Source organism: Haliotis rufescens, unplaced genomic scaffold (assembly GCF_023055435.1).
Source record: "Haliotis rufescens isolate VD_foot unplaced genomic scaffold, xgHalRufe1.0.p SCAF_16, whole genome shotgun sequence".
Taxonomy (NCBI): domain Eukaryota; kingdom Metazoa; phylum Mollusca; class Gastropoda; order Lepetellida; family Haliotidae; genus Haliotis; species Haliotis rufescens.
In genome coordinates, this window is record NW_025963846.1 from 29,125,546 (window position 1) to 29,149,746 (window position 24,201).

At 45.0% G+C, this 24,201-nt stretch overlaps 3 protein-coding genes across 3 annotated transcripts; 1 reads left to right on the forward strand and 2 right to left on the reverse strand.

Annotated features, from left to right (window-relative positions):
- Nucleotides 1-3,471: 3,471 nt before the first annotated feature.
- On the reverse strand, nt 3,472-13,526 carry LOC124152943 (interferon-induced, double-stranded RNA-activated protein kinase-like). The gene is made up of 2 exons (XM_046526030.2): nt 12,273-13,526; nt 3,472-6,490 (listed from the first exon to the last, which is right to left on the reverse strand). Exons 1-2 carry the CDS (start codon nt 13,032-13,034, stop codon nt 6,269-6,271), a joined length of 984 nt encoding a protein of 327 aa, XP_046381986.2. The 5' UTR covers nt 13,035-13,526; the 3' UTR covers nt 3,472-6,268.
- LOC124152945 (serine/threonine-protein kinase 35-like) lies at nt 4,380-5,369 on the reverse strand. Its single transcript, XM_046526033.2, has one exon. The coding sequence runs from the start codon at nt 5,367-5,369 to the stop codon at nt 4,380-4,382; it is 990 nt and encodes a 329-aa protein (XP_046381989.2).
- Nucleotides 13,527-20,300: 6,774 nt separating the features above from the next.
- LOC125380886 lies at nt 20,301-21,770 on the forward strand. The gene has a single exon (XM_048396645.1). The coding sequence runs from the start codon at nt 20,301-20,303 to the stop codon at nt 21,768-21,770; it is 1,470 nt and encodes a 489-aa protein (XP_048252602.1).
- The last annotated feature ends 2,431 nt before the right edge of the window (nt 21,771-24,201 follow it).

The window sequence follows — 24,201 nt, forward strand, 5'->3', positions numbered from 1 at the left end:
TGCGTGCGTGCGTGCGTCTGCTGCTTGTACTAGTCCGGACTGATGCCGATTTATAGTGCTAGCCCATTGAGATACCATGCCACAGTTTAACATGAATACCCCACTCAGACACAGTATACTGACTCCGAGCCGACTAGTCCTTGTTTTATCCCCTTAATGCCGAGCACCAGACAGGGTAACAACAAGTACCATATTTTAACGTCTTTTGGTATGACGCGGCCGGGGATCGAGCCCCGGACCTTCCGCTCTCCGGGCGGACGCTCTACCACTAGACCACGGAGGCGGTCGACAGTCATAGCAACTGATTCAGGACACCAACCATGGGCTCAGTTAACCGAAATACACAGAAGTAGGTGCGATAGTCATAACAATTGAATGAGTTAATACAGAACGTCGCGACAAAGCATTTCCATAATCACAAGGAATCTCTGCTAAAATCGGAGTCCAGTGTTCTATTCCGCCTATATCGTAATCAAGCACGTGTTGTTAATCACTATAGCGATGCTACTGGACTAACATCTAGTCTCTGAAGTGAACGTATCTCACAGAAAAACAACAGTTGTTAAATTATCTTAATAAAAATATAATAAAAATGAACCCAGAGACTCTCTTCATTTCGTAGATACCTTATGCTGCAGTAATCTAGACTTGCCAACGTTATAGACTTACATGGGCTGTATTGAATATATTTGTATTAGTGAGTAAAGGAGTTGGATTTAACGCCGCTTTTAGCAGTATTCCAGTTATATCGCGGCGTGTCAGCTTAATGTGGGAGGAAAGCCCGAAGTGATGCACGCCTCAGACGTTTACCACTTCGGTGAAACCCACGAGCACGGGTATGGTTCTGACAAACCTAGAAACATAATTAGGGCGAACCGGGATTCGAACCCACAATCATAGGTTTCTGGTGTGCCCAAGGGACGCAACTCTGCAGAGCGAATCGCTGGGCCTTAGACGACTGGGCCACCCGTGCCCCCTTATTTGTATTAGGGTATGTATGACAGACTATGATGCTACCAGGTATTCTTGATAAGGTGAGCCTATCCTGTCCTATCGGTGGCAACCCGTCACAAACACACGCAACGGCAAATCAAACGTTCACATGTAAACCATAAAACTTCCCTATTAAGGCCTTCTATGTTGTAACCCTGATCAAACAATTTTTGGCCAAGAGTCTTACGACGCTGTTTGAAATCTACATAGAAAGGGCATGCTCGGACCACAAATGCTGTAGCTGCTGGAATATCGCTCCGGGTACGTGTTATCATGCTGTAGCTGCTGGAATATCGCTCCGGGTACGTGTTATCATGCTGTGGCTGCTGGAATATTGCTCCGGGTACGTGTTATCATGCTGTAGCTGCTGGAATATCGCTCCTGGTACGTGTTATCATGCTGTAGCTGCTGGAATATCGCTCCGGGTACGTGTTATCATGCTGTAGCTGCTGGAATATTGCTCCGGGTACGTGTTATCATTCTGTAGCTGCTGGAATATCGCTCCGGGTACGTGTTATCATGCTGTAGATGCTGGAATATCGCTCCGGGTACGTGTTATCATGCTGTAGCTGCTGGAATATCGCTCCGGGTACGTGTTATCATGCTGTAGCTGCTGGAATATCGCTCCGGGTACGTGTTATCATGCTGTAGCTGCTGGAATATTGCTTCTGTTCAGCGAGATCGCCCGACGCACACTGCATGCGACACACTCTTATAGTACATGTGGTATACTGGAGTGGGTGAGTGAGTTGGGTTTAACGCCGCTTTCAACAGTATTCCAGTTATATCACGGCATGTCAGCTTTATGTGGGAGGAAAGCCCGAAGTGATGCAGGTCTCTGACGTTTACCACTTTGGTGAAATCCAAGAGCACGGGTATGGTGCTGACAAACCTAGAAACATAATCAGAACGAACCGGGATTCGAACCCACAATCATAGGTTTCTGGCGTGCCCAAGGGACTCAACTCTGCACAGCGAATCGCGGCGCCTTGGACGACTGGGCCACCCGTGCCCCCGGTATACTAGATATTGCACTTGATAAACGGTATACTGCATGTAATATACGTTTCGGTCGTGACAAAGGTCATGCCCTCACGCCCTCAATAAGGGTTGTGAATGATGTATAGTGGACAATCGATATGAGTGCTTAAAAAAATGAATTGTTTGCAAACATTGTCTTATTGCTGAGCAATAATTATTATAGATAGACATGGATTTTGAATTGAATTTGCTGTGGACCACTTTTTTATTTAATAATGTACAATACGACTAACTAAATACATTGACATACATACATCCATGATACAGAATCAAGCAAATATACATACGAATGCTTATGCTGGTTGATAAGAATTGGGCATCAGCAATGAAAACATTGCTTGATACGAGGGCTGGTCAAAAAGCTCTAAGCCTGACTAACTTTCATCTATGGGTCATTAGAACAATCAATGTACAGTGAACTACGGTTATAACGAACACGCTTATAACGAACTAACGGATATAACGAACTAACTTTTTAGTCCCAACTATTTGCTGTAGCTATACTGTATATATGCTTATAACGAATTACGGTTATAACGAACTAAAATTAGTAGTCCCTTTGAGTTCGTTATAACCGTAGTTTACTGTAGTACATTGTTTGAGTAGTTCATTGCCCGTGTATTTGATCTGTTGAGGCCGTTTGCATATTTGTGATGGCCAGTTGAACATAATTAAAGTTTAGTGCGTCAACATTTTCCTCAGTCTGATGCTATTCAAATGGTGATGGCAGTATCGTGAAATGTACAGAAGCTAACATATTCGTGTGTATTTATTCAAGTAAGATATGAGTAAGGACCTGGTTCTATGCCACAATAGTTTGTAATGTTGTTGTTTGTTATATATGATTGTTTTTATGACAACAGTGTGTGGCATTGTGAAGCATGCTTAAGTGCGTGTATGTCATATTTCACTGAAACCCAGTAATGCGGTTCAATACCACTGGAGATAGAACTGGGTCGATCCCGACGCCCACCGACTCCCCTACTGGAACGTGGGGTTGGGGTTGGGGTGGTGTGGTGTGGGGTGGTGTGGGGTGGGGTGGTGTGGGGTGGGGTGGGGTGGGGTGGGATGGTGTGGGGTGGGGTGGGGTGGGGTGGGGTGGGGTGGGGTGGGGTGGGGTGGGGTGGGGTGGGGTGGTTATAACCGTAGTTTACTGTAGTACATTGTTTGAGTAGTTCATTGCCCGTGTATTTGATCTATTGAGGCCGTTTGCATATTTGTGATGGCCAGTTGAACATAATTAAAGTTTAGTGCGTCAACATTTTCCTCAGTCTGATGCTATTCAAATGGTGATGGGTGGGGTGGGGTGGTGTGGGGTGGGGTTATGAATGGGGCAACGGCGATCGGAGGGAGTAGAGATGACAGGCTGGACGGGAGTAGATGGGATATGGGATACATTGGGAGGAGGAGGGGGGGTTGTGTGTGTCTTATTTGCACGTTTGGGTTTTCGGCGGATCCTCAAAGGAAAACAAGTCTTACTGGTGGGTGCACCATCATCGGAGCTTGTAGTTTTAAACGAGGAAAGAGACATTGTAACTTACAGACTTAACAAGAATGACAAAGTTGTATTCACACTTACCCAGAGGAAATATAAAACTGTAAACACAAAACACTAAAAGTCACCAAGTCACTGACACATGGCATTGAGTTCAGTTGGAATGTTTTGCCTTTGATGAAGTCCTTGGTTTTCTTTTAGTTACTGCGCGGACAGGGCTTCGCATGTAGGGGTCGTTGTTCATGCGTTGCTTGCAGCTGTGGAAAGTGGAGTCCAAGGGTACTAGTTGTTCTTCACATCAGTTTGCCGTAAACCACACATCACAGTTATAATATGTGACAGAATCCTCTTCACCAAGCTACAAAGTGTCTGAATTGTGGTTTACGTGGCACAATTGACAGACAGTGTGGTCAACTGATCTCCTATTCACGATGTTGGTGGCTGCCTTCGTCAAGCTGACTTGTGCTGTAGACTCAGGATGGAAGGGTATCGTCTTCGTCCACAGCTGGCTCCCTACATACCATATACACAGTGTCACTTCATATTGGAGTGTCCCAGTGATGCCTCATCCATAGAAATAGATTGGCACAATGATCCAGTGAAGTTTGAGAAATATATCTCTCTATCAAGTCGTAATTCTTGTGATGAAAATGTTACACCAGATGCGCAGTACGAGCAGACTTCCAACAAGGATATTCCTTTATATTTATGACAATACTCGTTCAAAATAATCTCCTGCATGAAAATGATTTGCGCAACTATAGATACTGTAGGAGACAATGTAGACTACTTCAGAATTCAAGTCATTTCCTCGGTGATCTGTTTGAGTAAATGCAGACAGGCTCCCTTTTCACTGGCGACGCAGGAACACACCAATACCAACACCAATACCAATCGCACAGATTGCAAGGTAGCCATAAGCCAGTTTCATCAAAACAGAATCCGAGTAAACTGTTTTCAGCATTTCACAAACTTGTTCTGCTGTTGGGCGTTTGGACATGTCTCTCCGTAAGGCTGCCTTGATCACGTCTCCCAGTCCCTGATCAGCGACATGACGGAGTTCTATTTCCCCTCTTACCTCGGCCAGACGGCGTCCATTGTAGTAGGCAACTAGTTTGTCGTCGTCGAATTCAGGACGCAATAAAGCAAAGGCGATAGCGCCAAGAGAGAAAATATCACTTTTATCTGTCAGAGCCGCTTCAGGGGGTGAAAAACAAGTGTCTCCTGCCCCATCGTTCTCGTCATGTTCCCCATCTTCCCCGTCATGTACGCCAAAATGTCCCCCGTCATGTACGCCAAAATGTCCCCCGTCATGTACGCTAAAATGTCCCCCGTCATGATCCCCGCCATGTCTCCTGTCACGTTCCAGGCCACGTCTCCCGTCACATTCCGATAACGAGCGAGCCGATCCAAATCCTGCTATTTTATAAACCGCTCGATTGTACCATGTCACAAGGATGTTTTCTGGCTGCAGGTTACGGTGTTCTATGCGCAAGTTATGAAGAAACTCCAATCCACTGCCAATGTCGGTTACGACAGAACGACAGTCGGCCTCGTCTAGAGGATTCTTCGAGTTTGAACGTTTACTCACATACTGGTCCAGGTTGCCTTCCTCGCAATATTCAAAGGTCAGTGTGAAGCTATCTGCAGTAAAACCTTCACCAATCATCTTGACAATGTTCTTGGCCCCTTCAGATTCTGCACATTGTCGGAGTATGTTCTTTTCGGCGGCTGCTTGACGTTGTGAGCAGACAAGTACTTTCTCAACAACCATTTTGTTACCTTTCTTTTCCTTGCGCACTCTTGAGAACCGACCAGGAACAAGTTCTATTCCCGCCATTCTTCGTATTCGTGGAATACAACTCCTCTGAACAGTCTCAAGGAAATGCGACGTAGTAGTTAGATTCGGTGACGTGAAGTTATATTTAGACTGAACACCTGACCGAGAGTCAGTAGGTCAGGTCGTGGTTCAGATAACCCCTGTTGTTATCTAAGGCCATCAGGACGACCATCCTTCGTCACTACTCGCCTCTTTCCGTAGCTTCTCCCGGAATGAACCACGACATGTGGTATTCAGCAGAACCATGTAAACAGTTTATCAAGGACAATGATCGAAAAATACTGATTACCTCGTAATTTGATGAGGATTTACTGTACAGTCAATTACTTAGCGTGGGATCCAAATCGAGAAGGGCCAGAGTCACCTGTGTATAAGGTCATGTCACAGTAAAGGTCAATATTACAGAATGTTTGCAATGCAGGGTTGTTATTTGAATACTTAACACTTATGAGCGACGAGTGTTGACAATCTTATGATACGAGGAGTTGGTCATGGTCTTGGCCTTTGATGGAGTCCTTGGCTTTATTTTTGGTCCTTTGCTTATTTTGGTTTTCGCACGGACACGGGATTTGCATGTAGGGGTCGTTGTTCATCCGTTGCTTGTGGCTGTGGAAGGTGGAGTCCAAGGGCACTTGTTTTTGGTCTTCACATCGATTTGCCGTAAACCACACATCACAGTTATAATATGTGACAGAATCCTTTTCACAAAGCTACAAAGTGGCCGAATTGTGGTATCCGTGGCACCATTGACAGACAGTGTGGTCAACTAAATCTCCCATTCACAATGTTAGTGGTTGGTTGTATTGTGGACTCCACAGCTGGCTCTCTACATATCCACACAGTTTCACTTCATATTGATCCATAGAAATATATTGGGATAATGATCTCGTTAATTTTTTCTAAATTATATCCCATTGTTTCAGTGTTATTTCTGAAATATATGCAGACACAACTACAACGCCGCCAAAAATCAGAATATTCCACCACGTGTAACCTGTATTCAGCATTGAACAAACTTGTTCTGCTGTTGGGCGTCCAACTATATCTCCTTTTAAGGCTTCATTGATGATGTCTCGCAGTCTCTGGTCAGTGATGTGACGGAGGTCTATTTCCCCTGCCATCTTGGCCAGATGACGTCCACCATAGTAGGCAACTAGTTTGTCGTTGACAAATTGCGGACTCCATAAAGCATAGGTGACAGCTCCAAGGGAGAAAATATCACTTTTCTTGTCCAGAGCCCCTTCAGGGGGCAAAAAACAAGAGTCTTCAGTCGCATCTAACCCACCATGTTCCTCAACTCTCCTGTTATTTCTCCTGGCCTTGCGACGAGCTGCCGATCCAAATCCTCCTATTTTATAAACAGGTTTACTGTATGACGTCACAAGGATGTTTTCTGGCAGTAGGTTGCCGTGTATGATATCAATGTGGTGAAGAAACTGCAAACCACTGGCAATGTCGGTCATGAAAGAACGACAGTCGGCTGCATTCGGAGGTTTCTTCATGAATAAACGTTTACTCACATATTGGTTCAGGTTGCCTTCCTCGCAATATTCCAAGATCATTGTGACGCCTTTTGCAGGAAAAGCGTCATAAATCTTGACAATGTTTTTGGCCCCTTCAGATTCTGCGCATTGTCGGAGTATATTCTTTTCGGCGTCTGCAATCGGCTGTGGACACGAAAATGCTTTCACAAGCACCGTTTTGTTACCTATGTTAAAGTTCCTCAATGTTGAGAACCGACCTTGAACCAGCTCTGTTTCCTTCATTTTTCCTATGCCTGGAATAGGACTCCTCTGAATAATCTCAAGGAAATGCGACGAAGTACAGTTAGATTCAATGGCGCGTAGTTATATTTAGACTGAACACCTGACTGTGAGTCAGCCAGTCAGGTCGTGGTTCAGATAACCCCTGTTGTTACCTAAGCCCGTCAGGACTACCATCGTTCGTCACTACTCGCCTCTCTCCGTAGCTTGTCCCGGAATAACACGAGTTGGCCACGAATGAATCACTTGATATATTTAGTAACACAATGTTAATATTATCTCCATTATAGCCCAAGGCCATAGCCTGAAGAGCTCACACCAAAAAATCGATATTACAGTACGTTTTCACCTTATCACTAAAATGCCATTTGGTGCAGATATGTACTCAGCGGGTCATGTGGTCAGGCTCGCTGATTTGGTTAATTCATGTCATCGTGTCCCAATTGCGTGGATCGATGCTCATGACATCAATCACTGGATAGTCTGGTCCAGACTCGATTAATTACAGACGGCGTCATGTACCTGGAATGTTGATGAGTGCGGCGTAAACAACAAAGTTGCAAAGTACAGAATGGAGACCTAGTTGAGGTGAGGTGAGGTGAAATTGGGTTTAAACGTCGCGTCCAAGATTACTGCGTGCGTGCGTGCGTGCGTGCGTGCGTGCGTGCGTGCGTGCGTGCGTCTGCTGCTTGTACTAGTCCGGACTGATGCCGATTTATAGTGCTAGCCCATTGAGATACCATGCCACAGTTTAACATGAATACCCCACTCAGACACAGTATACTGACTCCGAGCCGACAAGTCCTTGTTTTATCCCCTTAATGCCGAGCACCAGACAGGGTAACAACAAGTACCATATTTTAACGTCTTTTGGTATGACGCGGCCGGGGATCGAGCCCCGGACCTTCCGCTCTCCGGGCGGACGCTCTACCACTAGACCACGGAGGCGGTCGAGAGTCACAGCAACTGATTCAGGACACCAACCATGGGCTCAGTTAACCGAAATACACAGAAGTAGGTGCGATAGTCACAACAATTGAATGAGTTAATACAGAACGTCGCGACAAAGCATTTCCATAATCACAAGGAATCTCTGCTAAAATCGGAGTCCATTGTTCTATTCCGCCTATATCGTAATCAAGCACGTGTTGTTAATCACTATAGCGATGCTACTGGACTAACATCTAGTCTCTGAAGTGAACGTATCTCACAGAAAAACAACAGTTGTTAAATTATCTTAATAAAAATATAATAAAAATGAACCCAGAGACTCTCTTCATTTCGTAGATACCTTATGCTGCAGTAATCTAGACTTGCCAACGTTATACACTTACATGGGCTGTATTGAATATATTTGTATTAGTGAGTAAAGGAGTTGGATTTAACGCCGCTTTTAGCAGTATTCCAGTTATATCGCGGCGTGTCAGCTTAATGTGGGAGGAAAGCCCGAAGTGATGCACGCCTCAGACGTTTACCACTTCGGTGAAACCCACGAGCACGGGTATGGTTCTGACAAACCTAGAAACATAATTAGGGCGAACCAGGATTCGAACCCACAATCATAGGTTTCTGGTGTGCCCAAGGGACGCAACTCTGCAGAGCGAATCGCTGGGCCTTAGACGACTGGGCCACCAGTGCCCCCTTATTTGTATTAGGGTATGTATGACAGACTATGATTCTACCAGGTATTCTTGATAAGGTGAGCCTATCCTGTCCTATCGGTGGCAACCCGTCACAAACACACGCAAGGGCAAATCAAACGTTCACATGTAAACCATAAAACTTCCCTATTAAGGCCTTCTATGTTGTAACCCTGATCAAACAATTTTTGGCCAAGAGTCTTACGACGCTGTTTGAAATCTACATAGAAAGGGCATGCTCGGACCACAAATGCTGTAGCTGCTGGAATATCGCTCCGGGTACGTGTTATCATGCTGTAGCTGCTGCAATATCGCTCCGGGTACGTGTTATCATGCTGTGGCTGCTGGAATATAGCTCCGGGTACGTGTTATCATGCTGTAGCTGCTGGAATATCGCTCCGGGTACGTGTTATCATGCTGTAGCTGCTGGAATATCGCTCCGGGTACGTGTTATCATGCTGTAGCTGCTTGAATATTGCTCCGGGTACGTGTTATCATGCTGTAGCTGCTGGAATATCGCTCCGGGTACGTGTTATCATGCTATAGCTGCTGGAATATCGCTCCGGGTACGTGTTATCATGCTGTAGCTGCTGGAATATTGCTTCTGTTCAGCGAGATCGCCCGACGCACACTGCATGCGACACACTCTTATAGTACATGTGGTATACTGGAGTGGGTGAGTGAGTTGGGTTTAACGCCGCTTTCAACAGTATTCCAGTTATATCACGGCATGTCAGCTTTATGTGGGAGGAAAGCCCGAAGTGATGCAGGTCTCTGACGTTTACCACTTTGGTGAAATCCAAGAGCACGGGTATGGTGCTGACAAACCTAGAAACATAATCAGAACGAACCGGGATTCGAACCCACAATCATAGGTTTCTGGCGTGCCCAAGGGACTCAACTCTGCACAGCGAATCGCGGCGCCTTGGACGACTGGGCCACCCGTGCCCCCGGTATACTAGATATTGCACTTGATAAACGGTATACTGCATGTAATATACGTTTCGGTCGTGACAAAGGTCATGCCCTCACGCCCTCAATAAGGGTTGTGAATGATGTATAGTGGACAATCGATATGAGTGCATAAAAAAATGAATTGTTTGCAAACATTGACTTATTGCTGAGCAATAATTATTATAGATAGACATGGATTTTGAATTGAATTTGCTGTGGACCACTTTTTTATTTAATAATGTACAATACGACTAACTAAATACATTGACATACATACATCCATGATACAGAATCAAGCAAATATACATACGAATGCTTATGCTGGTTGATAAGAATTGGGCATCAGCAATGAAAACATTGCTTGATACGAGGGCTGGTCAAAAAGCTCTAAGCCTGACTAACTTTCATCTATGGGTCATTAGAACAATCAATGTACAGTGAACTACGGTTATAACGAACACGCTTATAACGAACTAACGGATATAACGAACTAACTTTTTAGTCCCAACTATTTGCTGTAGCTATACTGTATATATGCTTATAACGAATTACGGTTATAACGAACTAAAATTAGTAGTCCCTTTGAGTTCGTTATAACCGTAGTTTACTGTAGTACATTGTTTGAGTAGTTCATTGCCCGTGTATTTGATCTGTTGAGGCCGTTTGCATATTTGTGATGGCCAGTTGAACATAATTAAAGTTTAGTGCGTCAACATTTTCCTCAGTCTGATGCTATTCAAATGGTGATGGCAGTATCGTGAAATGTACAGAAGCTAACATATTCGTGTGTATTTATTCAAGTAAGATATGAGTAAGGACCAGGTTCTATGCCACAATAGTTTGTAATGTTGTTGTTTGTTATATATCATTGTTTTTATGACAACAGTGTGTGGCATTGTGAAGCATGCTTAAGTGCGTGTATGTCATATTTCACTGAAACCCAGTAATGCGGTTCAATACCACTGGAGATAGAACTGGGTCGATCCCGACGCCCACCGACTCCCCTACTAGAACGTGGGGTTGGGGTTGGGGTGGTGTGGTGTGGGGTGGTGTGGGGTGGGGTGGTGTGGGGTGGGGTGGGGTGGGGTGGGATGGTGTGGGGTGGGGTGGGGTGGGGTGGTGTGGGGTGGTGTGGGGTGGTTATAACCGTAGTTTACTGTAGTACATTGTTTGAGTAGTTCATTGCCCGTGTATTTGATCTATTGAGGCCGTTTGCATATTTGTGATGGCCAGTTGAACATAATTAAAGTTTAGTGCGTCAACATTTTCCTCAGTCTGAGAGAGAACAATGGTCATTACAGTTATGAATGGGGCAACGGCGATCGGAGGGAGTAGAGATGGCAGGCTGGACGAGAGTAGATGGGATATGGGATACATTGGGAGGAGGAGGGGGGGTTGTGTGTGTCTTATTTGCACGTTTGGGTTTTCGGCGGATCCTCAAAGGAAAACAAGTCTTACTGGTGGGTGCACCATCATCGGAGCTTGTAGTTTTAAACGAGGAAAGAGACATTGTAACTTACAGACTTAACAAGAATGACAAAGTTGTATTCACACTTACCCAGAGGAAATATAAAACTGTAAACACAAAACACTAAAAGTCACCAAGTCACTGACACATGGCATTGAGTTCAGTTGGAATGTTTTGCCTTTGATGAAGTCCTTGGTTTTCTTTTAGTTACTGCGCGGACAGGGCTTCGCATGTAGGGGTCGTTGTTCATGCGTTGCTTGCAGCTGTGGAAAGTGGAGTCCAAGGGTACTAGTTGTTCTTCACATCAGTTTGCCGTAAACCACACATCACAGTTATAATATGTGACAGAATCCTTTTCACCAAGCTACAAAGTGTCTGAATTGTGGTTTACGTGGCACAATTCACAGACAGTGTGGTCAACTGATCTCCTATTCACGATGTTGGTGGCTGCCTTCGTCAAGCTGACTTGTGCTGTAGACTCAGGATGGAAGGATATCGTCCACAGCTGGCTCCCTACATACCACATACACAGTGTCACTTCATATTTGAGTGTCCCAGTGATGCCTCATCCATAGAAATAGATTGGCACAATGATCCAGTGAAGTTTGAGAAATATATCTCTCTATCAAGTCGTAATTCTTGTGATGAAAATGTTACACCAGATGCGCAGTACGAGCAGACTTCCAACAAGGATATTCCTTTATATTTATGACAATACTCGTTCAAAGTAATCTCCTGCATGAAAATGATTTGCACAACTATAGATACTGTAGGAGACAATGTAGACTACTTCAGAATTTAAGTCATTTCCTCGGTGATCTGTTTGAGTAAATGCAGACAGGCTCCCTTTTCACTGGCGACGCAGGAACACACCAATACCAACACCAATACCAATCGCACAGATTGCAAGGTAGCCATAAGCCAGTTTCATCAAAACAGAATCCGAGTAAACTGTTTTCAGCATTTCACAAACTTGTTCTGCTGTTGGGCGTTTGGACATGTCTCTCCGTAAGGCTGCCTTGATCACGTCTCCCAGTCCCTGATCAGCGACATGACGGAGTTCTATTTCCCCTCTTACCTCGGCCAGACGGCGTCCATTGTAGTAGGCAACTAGTTTGTCGTCGTCGAATTCAGGACGCAATAAAGCAAAGGCGATAGCGCCAAGAGAGAAAATATCACTTTTATCTGTCAGAGCCGCTTCAGGGGGTGAAAAACAAGTGTCTCCTGCCCCATCGTTCTCGTCATGTTCCCCATCTTCCCCGGCATGTACGCCAAAATGTCCCCCGTCATGTACGCCAAAATGTCCCCCGTCATGTACGCCAAAATGTCCCCCGTCATGATCCCCGCCATGTCTCCTGTCACGTTCCAGGCCACGTCTCCCGTCACATTCCGATAACGAGCGAGCCGATCCAAATCCTGCTATTTTATAAACCGCTCGATTGTACCATGTCACAAGGATGTTTTCTGGCTGCAGATTACGGTGTTCTATACGCAAGTTATGAAGAAACTCCAATCCACTGCCAATGTCGGTTACGACAGAACGACAGTCGGCCTCGTCTAGAGGATTCTTCGAGTTTGAACGTTTACTCACATACTGGTCCAGGTTGCCTTCCTCGCAATATTCAAAGGTCAGTGTGAAGCCATCTGCAGTAAAACCTTCACCAATCATCTTGACAATGTTCTTGGCCCCTTCAGATTCCCCGCATTGTCGGAGTATGTTCTTTTCGGCGGCTGCTTGAAGTTGTGAGCAGACAAGTACTTTCTCAACAACCATCTTGTTACCTTTCTTTTCCTTGCGCACTCTTGAGAACCGACCAGGAACAAGTTCTATTCCCGCCATTCTTCGTATTCGTGGAATACAACTCCTCTGAACAGTCTCAAGGAAATGCGACGTAGTAGTTAGATTCGGTGACGTGAAGTTATATTTAGACTGAACACCTGACCGAGAGTCAGTAGGTCAGGTCGTGGTTCAGATAACCCCTGTTGTTATCCAAGGCCATCAGGACGACCATCCTTCGTCACTACTCGCCTCTTTCCGTAGCTTGTCCCGGAATGAACCACGACCTGTGGTATTCAGCAGCACCATGTAAATAGTTTATCAAGGCCATTGATAGAAAAATACTGATTACCTCGTAATTTGATGAGGATTTACTGTACAGTCAATTACTTAGCGTGGGATCCAAAGCGAGAAGGGCCAGAGTCACCTGTGTATAAGGTCAAGGTCACAGTAAAGGTCTATATTACAGAATGTTTGCAATGCAGGGTTGTTATTTGAATACTTAACACTTATGAGCGACGAGTGTTGACAATCTTATGATACGAGGAGTAGGTCATGGTGACGTACCAGCAAATACATGTCAAACACGTGGTACTTTAATCTAGGTTAGGTTGTACATCACAGGCTTAAGATACCCACATTGAAATAGCAGAGCAGAAATACACAATAGGCGCTGTAGCCATACAAATTATTCGAGCTAATATGTGACGTCACACCACCATCGTTTCGGCATATTGCAATATCAAACATTACATTCAGTAAACTTCACACACTATCTATAACCTATGACCCAACATACCAAGTTCTTAACATGTATATATACTGAACCAAATTAAAAACTTCACAATCCTAAAATTTTAACATTTTGACTAGTTATCATTGTGGGCCCTTATTGTGTATTTAAACAGTAATGGCCACGTATTGTCTTTAGATAACACCCGTTTTTGTGCAGGTGAATCGATCAAAATCATGTGCACAGCACTATAATGGCAAAGGTGTTTTTTCAGCCATACTTGTTAGCAGTCATTAACAAAAAAAGGAAAAACACAAGAAAACAAAAGTCTTTACGGCCATTTGTCATGCCAGGCCTTTCAAATGTGCAACGTGAACGTGCCATCGTCATGTTGCAGACGGGAACGTCCGTAGCTGAAGTCGCAAGGACGATGGGTTGTAGTCGACGGACTGTTTATGATTTACAGACGCGTCTACAGAAAACGGGTACCACCGCTGATCGCCCTCGGCCAGGTCGACCACGTGTGACGTCACATGCAGAGGATCGTCAGATTGTCTTACGTCACCTCCGTAACCGATTTTTGACGGCTACATCAACCAGAAATAAACTGTTTAGGGGTAGACTGAGTGCGCAAACTGTTCGAAACCGTCTGAGAACTGCTCACCTTCAAGCACGACGGCCATACTGCGGGCCGATTCTGACTCAATTACACAGACGTCAACGTCAATTGTGGGCACAGCGACACTTAAGATGGTCTCAGAGGAATTGGAATCAAGTCGTCTTCAGTGATGAATCCCGATTTAATCTTCGATTTGCTGATGGTAGGGCGAGGGTGTGGAGGCGCCGTCATGAACGTTACGCCCAGTGTTGTATACAGGAAGTTGACAGATTTCGAGGCGGAAGTGTCATGGTGTGGGGTGCTTTCTGTGGCAATGCACGTTCCAGGTTTCTTGTCATCCATGGCAACCTCAACGCTGCTGCTTACCGCGACCAGGTACTGGCACCAGAACGTCTGATTTTATGGCAGCACATGGACCCGGTTTGATCTTCTAACACGACAATGCCCGACCCCACACAGCAATTTTGACAAGGAATTTCCTTCAGAATGCGGGAGTCAACGTCATGGACTGGCCGTCAAGGTCTCCTGACCTCAATCCCATCGAACACGTCTGGGATGCTCTTGGCAGAAGTCTGCGCACTCTCCAGAACCAACCACAGAATTTGCAACATCTTGTCACCATTTTGCAGTAACAATGGCGTCGTCTTCCCAATCATGTGTTCACAAGCATCACAAGGTCCATGCGGAGGCTTTGTGTGGCAGTTGTCAACGCACATGGTGGCCATACACGCTACTGAACTTGTGTGCCATCAGATTCTCGTGCTTGGGACTTATATATGTTGTCTTCGATCCCTCACTCACTGATACCAATACATCTAAAAAGTAATGTCATCATTTAAATGGTGAGTTTAAACGCGTATTTTACCCTTACACACCCTTCCTGTCTGTTATCAATGTGTCACTGTTTACAGTTCGGGCGATCATAACCCTATAGACATGTGTGCGGGCGAGTTCATTCATCAGAAATCTGTCATTTACGATGTGTTTATAAATATGAACTGCTAACCACGCTCATAGTCATGTTGCGTGTCGTGGTTAGAACCACGATCTATTGAAAGGTGTCATACATTCGTGTTCGGATATAGGTACAACATCTACAAGCACATACTTTCCTACATCATTCAAATGTTTTAAATACCGGATACGTTTAATAGACACCAACGAAAGAAAGGTTTAATGAGGGGAATACCCATATATATACTCTCTGAAATAACTCCCTTTTAAAATAACAAATGTACAACACATGTTCCCTAACATATAATAAATACGGGACACTGGTCACACAATTTATGAATGGGAAGCTTCAGGCGAGGCTGTTATGTTAACATTATTGTAAGGCCGGGGTATGTTGACATTGTTATGGGCGGTCGGTCGCTTAGTCTCTCTGCTATACATTAGCTCATTCTTGCGCGCTAAATGTAAACTACACTGCTAGCTTGCTGATTGTGTAGTCTTATCTATTTTGTCTATATTTGTTTCTATACAGGTTGTCTAACGTTCATGGTGTACAACTTGTAGACCGTACAAGATGAATTTGATCCAGCTAGACGTACATTTATTATTCCTACATTACCCGGCGTATATCATGTTGACTCAACCCGTCTCTATAGTGCTACTTGTACTTTCAACACACACCCTGCATTCATCAAACCAGGTCGCACGCTCTAGTGCGGTGTCACGCTCTGATAGGGGGTGGGGGGTGGGGGGTGGGGGGTAGAAAACACAGTCATAGGCTGGATTGGATTCAGTAGAATGCAGTTGAGAAATGTAATGTAACGATAACTTTATGCGACATTTAAGTGACGGTTCATCAGCCTCCACATACAGACAATCCATCGGAGAAGTTCTGAAGGCCCAAAGGCAAAGCCTCAGACCTTGATGAATTTTTTTCAAATTCACTTTACAAGCACCACCATAGATATAGAGCGGATGAGCGCTCTGTACAGTGGGAGGGGTGTTTTTGGGAGTGGGTGTGGGTGTGGGTGTGGGTGTGGGTGTGGGAGTGGGTGTGGGAGTGGGTGTGGGTGTGGGAGTGGGAGTGGGAGTGGGTGTGGGTTTGGGTGTGGGTGTGTATTGTGGGAGTGGGTGTGGGTGTGGGTGTGGGTGTGGGTGTGGGTTTCGGTGTGGGTTTGGGTGTGGGTTTGGGTGTGGGTATGGGTGTGGGTGTGGGTTTGGGTGTGGGTGTGTATTGTGGGAGTGGGTTTGGGTGTGGGTTTGGGTGTGGGTTTGGGTGTGGGTTTGGGTGTGGGTTTGGGTGTGGGTGTGGGTTTGGGTGTGGGTGTGTATTGTGGGAGTGGGTGTGGGTGTGGGTGTGGGTGTGGGTGTGGGTTTGGGTGTGGGTTTGGGTGTGGGTTTGGGTGTGGGTTTGGGTGTGGGTTTGGGTTTGGGTGTGGGTTTGGGTGTGGGTGTGGGTGTGGGTGTGTATTGTGGGAGTGGGTGTGGGTTTGGGTGTGGGTTTGGGTGTGGGTGTGGGTGTAGCTGTGTATTGTGGGAGTGGGTGTGGGTGTGGGTTTGGGTGTGGGTTTGGGTGTGGGTGTGGGTGTGGGTGTGGGTGTGGGTGTGGGTGTGGGTGTTGGTGTGGGTGTGGGTTTGGGTGTGGGTTTGGGTGTGGGTGTGGGTGTGGGTGTGGGTGTTGGTGTTGGTGTGGGTGTGGGTGTGGGTGTGGGTGTGGGTGTTGGTGTGGGTTTGGGTGTGGGTTTGGGTGTTGGTGTGGGTGTGGGTTTTGGTGTGGGTTTTGGTTTGGGTTTGGGTGTTGGTGTGGGTTTGGGTGTGGGTTTGGGTGTGGGTTTGGGTGTTGGTGTGGGTGTGGGTGTGGGTGTGGGTTTGGGTTTGGGTGTTGGTGTGGGTGTGGGTGTGGGTTTGGGTGTTGGTTTGGGTGTGGGTGTGGGTGTGGGTTTGTGTTTGGGTGTGGGTGTGGGTTTGGGTTTGGGTGTGGGTGTGGGTGTGGGTGTGGGTGTGGGTTTGGGTGTGGGTGTGGGTGTGGGTGTGGGTGTGGGTGTGGGTTTGTGTGTGGGTGTGGGTATGGGTGTGGGTTTGGGTTTGGGTGTGGGTTTGGGTGTTGGTGTGGGTTTGGGTGTGGGTGTGGGTGTGGGTGTGGGTGTGGGTGTGGGTGTGGGTGTGGGTTTGGGTGTGGGTGTGGGTGTGGGTGTGGGTGTGGGTGTGGGTGTGGGTGTTGGTGTGGGTGTTGGTTTTGGTGTGGGTTTTGGTGTGGGTTTGGGTGTGGGTTTGGGTTTGGGTGTGGGTGTGGGTTTGGGTTTGGGTGTTGGTGTGGGTGTGGGTGTGGGTGTGGGTGTGGGTGTTGGTGTGGGTGTGGGTGTGGGTGTGGGTTTTGGTGTGGGTGTGGGTTCGGGTGTTGGTTTGGGTGTTGGTGTGGGTGTGGGTGTGGGTGTGGGTTTGGGTGTGGGTGTGGGTGTGGGTGTGGGTGTGGGTGTGGGTTTGGGTGTGGGTGTGGGTGTGGGTGTGGGTGTGGGTTTGGGTGTGGGTGTGGGTGTGGGTGTGGGTTTGGGTGTGGGTGTGAGTGTGGGTTTGGGTGTGGGTTTGGGTGTGGGTTTGGGTGTGGGTGTGGGTTTGGGTGTGGGTGTGGGTGTGGGTGTGGGTTTGGGTGTGGGTTTGGGTGTGGGTGTGGGTGTGGGTGTGGGTGTGGGTTTGGGTGTGGGTGTGGGTTTTGGTGTGGGTGTGGGTGTGGGTGTTGGTGTTGGTGTTGGTGTGGGTGTGGGTGTGGGTGTGGGTGTGGGTTTGGGTGTGGGTGTGGGTGTGGGTGTGGGTATGGGTGCGTGAGTGCTTGTATATGACCCATTTTATAGTCTTTATTAAGTGTAAACCTAAAACTGTGTTGCATGTTATGTGTTAATTGCTCATTGTTCTTGGCCATTTACAGATTTCACAGTTTAGTTCTTTACCCACAGATTTCAGGATTGGACTTTCAATTAGGGAAATCACCTCGTAACATCGGTTTCAGTTCAGTCTAATTGCTCGGGCCTGAGTCACCAACAGCCTGTGTTTTCAATAGGCTATAAAAGGGAGGCGACAGATAATAGCAATTGGTTCTGGGTACCTACCACAGGCTTAGATAACCGACCCACATTCAAAAAGCAGTGCAGAAATACACAAGAGTAGGTGCGAAAGTCATACCAAATGAATGTGTTAATTTTGAATGTCGCGACAAAACCATTTCCATATTCACAAGGAATCACTGCTGAAAGCAGAGTCTATTGTTTTATTATATACTTCAGTGTGAAAGACTGAGTTTTCTGAAGTTGAGAAAAGTGTTATTTTCATTGCAGTGAACATAACACCTGATATTTCACTGCAGTGAACATAACACCTGATATTTCACTGCAGTGAACATAACACCTGATATTTCATTGCAGTGAACATAACACCTGATATTTCACTGCAGTGAACATAACACCTGATATTTCACTGCAGTGAACATAACACGTTGACCGTACTATGTTAGCCTACACGAGACAGCTCGTACACAAACTGTTGATTTACGTCAGTTCAACGTTGACAAGTCATAGACAGATGGTCATTTATGTAGTTAATACCGATTCTTACCGTTTGTTATTTTGTTGAAAATGATTTGTATTAAACTGTGAATTTCTCTTCTGATTTGTCAGTTGATACTTTACGTTTCGCAAAGCTCCATTTTGTTACTTGAATTGCGTGTATTCTTTCGCTTCGAACAACGTTAACCGTCTCATTGATTTGAAATTTATTTTTTGATGAAGTTGATTTTGTATATACAGTAAACTATGGTTATAACGAACACGCTTATAACAAACTGACCAATATAACCAACTTATTTTTTAGTCCCGGCCTTTTGTTGTATATATGCTGTATATCTTTTTATAACGAACTACGGATATAACGAACTAAAATTAGTGGTCCCTTCGAGTTCGTTATAACCGTAGTTTACTGTAATCATATCCAAATGTATATTAAAGAATTTTAGTGACATCAAATATTTTTGGTTACTTTTGTTTATATTTTTTAAGATTTAGCAAAGACGGAACTACATTTTTAGTCGTACTTACAGGGGTTGGAGTGGCGAGTCACTCAGTAAGAGAAACATGATATTTCACTCGACACATGAAATATCCTCTATCTATTCCGACTATATGTTAATAATGCTCTTGTTATTAATCACCATAGTGATGCTACCAGGTGTTCTCGAAAAGGTGAGCGTATCCTGCCCTGTCGGTGGCAACCCGTCACAAAAGCATGCTAAGGCAAACCAGATTCAATCTGAAAACACATGGAAATATGTCAGAATAGGGAATTGCATCGGATATGATTTTGCGTCAAATTTGGAAATGTCCTGCACATGTATACCATAAAACTTTACAATCGAGGCCTTCAATGTTGGGACCCTGATCAAACAATTTTGGACAAAGAGTCTTACGACGCCCTTCCGTAGCAGCTGTAACGTAGCTGCTGGAATATTACTCCACATAAGGGTATGTTGACTATTGGAATATATAGAGGTTATCACGCGAGTGTGTTTGGGGATGGTAAATATCATGTATTAGGAATAAGCATTGTATTTAACGAGCCATGGCGAGCTAAATACATACTGTTTATTCCTAATACAGGATATTTACCATCCCCAAACACAAAAGCGTGATAACCTCTTTATCATATAATATCATTCTTCAATTCTGTGCTTGAAAATCGCTTCCCCTAACTCACAAACATTACCTAAACATTGCGAGTTTTCCTGGAATGCGCGCATTAATATTTATTACGTCACAGGGTAAGTGATGTGTCAGTCGGACAGTGACAGTAGCCAATATAGTTCCAACTGAAATCTCTTTCTTACACAGTGGCGAAGCAACTTATACTCAAAACAACAATTGTTTTTACTTGCCTTTCGCGGCAATCCATCGGTCTTTCCGCTAGAGTAACTGCCCTTTGTCAAAGGACCTCGGTCATCATCATCGCCCCAGCAGACAAAGGCAAGGCAACTGTCATCATGGACACTACCCACTTCAACACCTTAACCGACAACATCCTCAACGATCAATCAACCTACAAGCAGCTAAAGAAAGACCCCACCAACAGCCTACAGAAAGAGCACAAGAACTTCCTCAACCAACTTCGGGACAGCAATGAAATCGGCCCCACCCTCCACAAAAAACTCATCACCAGTCACCCCAAACCACCTTATGCCCGGGCAACCATAAAAATTCACAAAGACCCCGTCAAAGCCCGTCTCCTAGTCTGCCCCAGAGACACCGTCCACTACAATACGGCCCAGCACCTAGCCCGCCTCCTCGCACCTCTTGGCAAGACTGCCAAGTCTTTTGTGAAAGATTCGTCAGAATTCTGTAAGAAGATTCTCGACATCCCCCAACCAGGAACCCTCATAAGCTACGACGTTGTCGACCTATTCACGAATGTACCCCGGGACGAGGCCATGGAAATCATCAGAACCCGCGTTGAGGAAATCCTCCCATCCCTAGACACCCGCCTAACAACTGACAGCATCATCCGACTCATACACTCCTGTATCAGCTCTACATACTTTACCTGGAAAGACACATTCTATCAACAAACCCACGGCCTCCCAATGGGATCCCCACTATCACCCTTGTTCACCGAGATATTTATGACCCACCTGGAAGAAAAAGCCCTGGAAACATCCCCAATAACTCCCCTCTGCTGGTTCCGCAAAGTTGATGATACCTTTGCCATCCTACATCCCAACAATGACCCCAGAACTATATTGGACCACCTTAATTCCCAAAACCCACGTATGCAGTTTACCATGGCGGAAGAAACCAATCGACAGCTCCCTTTCCTTGATGTATTCGTACAGAAAGATAAAAACGACAAACTCCAGACCACTGTTTATCGAGAACCCACCCACACAGATCAATACTTACACTATGCATCCAACCATCCACCTCAAGTCAAAAAAGGAATGGTGTCAACCCTAGCAAGACGAGCTCACAACATCTGTTCCACGAAGCAACATCTAACTACTCAACTTAGCCAACTCAAACAAGTATTTACACAGCATAACTGCTATCCTGAGCAACTAGTACAACAGACGATAAAGAATATCACCAAGAAATCTCAGAAATCCCCACGTCCACAGTCTGCACCCTTTGTGATCAGCCTCCCCTACTTTGGAATAGTTAGTCACAAAATCCAGAGACTCTTAAAGAAACAGGCCAACATTGATGTAGTCTTCAAAAGAAGTCATACTATTCAGAACACAATTAAAGCCACAGGGAAACCACCATCCAGCCACAAGCCAGAACCATCAGGAGCGGTGTACCACATTCCGTGCAATTGTGGACAAGCTTACATAGGAGAAACATCTAGGCCCCTCAAAACCCGAATTAAAGAACATCAAAGCTCAGTCACCAAAGATGACTCTAAATCAGCTCTATCAGACCACATCCGTGACAACCCAAGCCACAGCATCCAGTGGTAGAGAGTCACAACCCTCGTCACCAACCTCAAAGACTTCAAGATCAGGAAACTACAAGAAGCCATCAACATCAAAATACTTCAGCCCGCAATCAACCGTGACCAAGGCTATTACATACCCCTGGCGTACCATCAACTCATCAAAGACCCCAATCAGCCATAATCCCGTCGTTTACATTACTGGCTTCATCCTTTGTTCATGGCACTGACTTCACCGATGATTGTCATCACTGCCCTTGTGTGTACACAACAGGCTTCTCTACGCCAGTATAACAATATCTAGTCTACTGTATAAACATTGCCTCCTACTTGTATATATACTTGCTTACTGCACTCTGTAAATCACTTGCTTGATAACGGTGTTAGAAACCTACACCGAAACGTCGCTCTTAATTGTAATAAAGAAGTTGTTCATCCATAAATTCTTATCCTTACTTAGTACTCCAACTTCTAAATGCCTATCAAAGAAGTTACCTAGTCTATGAGACGTCACGGCCACGGTCGGACGTTGTTGACAGTCTGTCTTGTCATAACGTTAAGAAGTGCAGTCAGATGTACACACAGTGAAAAACGAAACAAGTTAACAATTCGATCATATTTCGGCCAAATCCAACTGTTTTAATTTGTGGAAAAGGTTCCAAGCCGCAGAGGTCTACAAGCACAGATATGGCTACTCATCCCGCTTGGCTAGGCCTCGTGCCCTCGCAAAATTGTTTCGAAATGTATATCTCCAAAGTTGCTTAACTTATAAAATGCCTTAGCTACGTCACAGTTAGACAATGATTTTCAGTATATTAGACTGTGTTCTTTGGATAAAGATAGCAATTATCCCAGACGTTTCTCCAGATTTCCGATGGTTAATTCTGACTCGATCGCCGAATGACGAGGGCGACGCCATGTTTGTTTATAAACACTGAAAGTAGTCCCTACTTGACCTTTGATACTTGCATCTCTATCCGCATATGACCCCAACGGATATCGTTTTTATCCGTGGGATTATCCTCCCGAGAAACCTACCCATTATATGATAAATACAAGTATCCGCCCTAGAACTGTTGTTCTACTTGATACTTCTTGAATTGATAACAAGTCCGTCTGAGGGTCCACAACATTTTATTGTGGGTGGGGGTGGTAGGGGGTGCTTCTGTCCAGCGCCGAGTTCGCCCGGCGCACACTTTACGGGACACACTGTATATTACACGTGGCATATTGTATATTGCACTTGATAAACAGTATAATGCATGTAATATAATTTACGATCGTGACAAACATGCCCTCATGCTTGTGAATGCGGCAGAGTGGAAAATCGATATGATTCCATCAAAACTGTATTGTTTGTAAACATTGTCTAATTGCTGAGCAATACTTATGACAGATGGACATTGGTTTAGAATTGGATTAGGTGTGATGTACAATGGGGGACTGCCTAAAAGTCGGGCCAAGAAAAGTCGGGGCGGGCCGGGCCGGGCCAGCGGGTAATACTAAAAATGGAATGCAGAATAATAAAACGAAACATGCATATCTCGGCAGATCTCAAATGGCCAGAAACGGATAGTTTTGCTCATTTAATTGAGTTTGAATCAAAATGCATCTTCAGCAATGTTATGAACTGATAACTATAGCTACATACCGAGAGTTCATACCGAAAAGTCAGTGTCTTGACTGTGTCTTTACTTTGATGAGAAGGTTTCTCACCGACCTTAGCGTGCAGGGGTGTGATGTCCTGGGCAGGAATTCGAAATGACAGTGTTTTAACTACTCTTCTTTCATTAATTAACGTGTTTGGCATACCTAATTAACCTTTACTAATTTATGTTAAACCAACACAGGATGTTTTCTGCAAGTGGATATTCGCGAATGTCATAGGACTGACACGACACGTGTTAATAACTGTCAAAGCGCTTCTAAAAATACAAAACATACTTTACATCTATAGACTAATTATAATATCATATCTACCTATATAACACTTAAGTGTCTCATATTGCAGTAGCAAACACGGTGCTCAAAAGTGAAGCCCTTTTCCCTCTACATTCTCTCTATCAGAAGTGTTTTGCTTGTGTTGGGTCCGACTTGGCCCGGGCGGTCAATATCAACTTTAAACACACAGATGTATCTTCAAATGTGTTTACATCTATAGATTAGTGTTATATCTACCTATATACCACTTTATAATGCCACGGTACATCGTATTCAAAAAAAAAAAGGGGCTCAAAGTGAAGCATTTTTACTGTATTTTCTTAAGAAAATCTATGTCAGAAGTGTTCGGTCCGACTTGGCCCGGGCTGTCAAAATCATCTTAAACCTCACAGATATATCATCAAATGGATTCACATCTTTAGATGAGTATTATATCCACCTAAATACCACTTTATAGTGTCTCAGATCGCTGTACCTAAAGGAAACAAGGTGCTCAAAGTGAAGCCCTTTTTCCT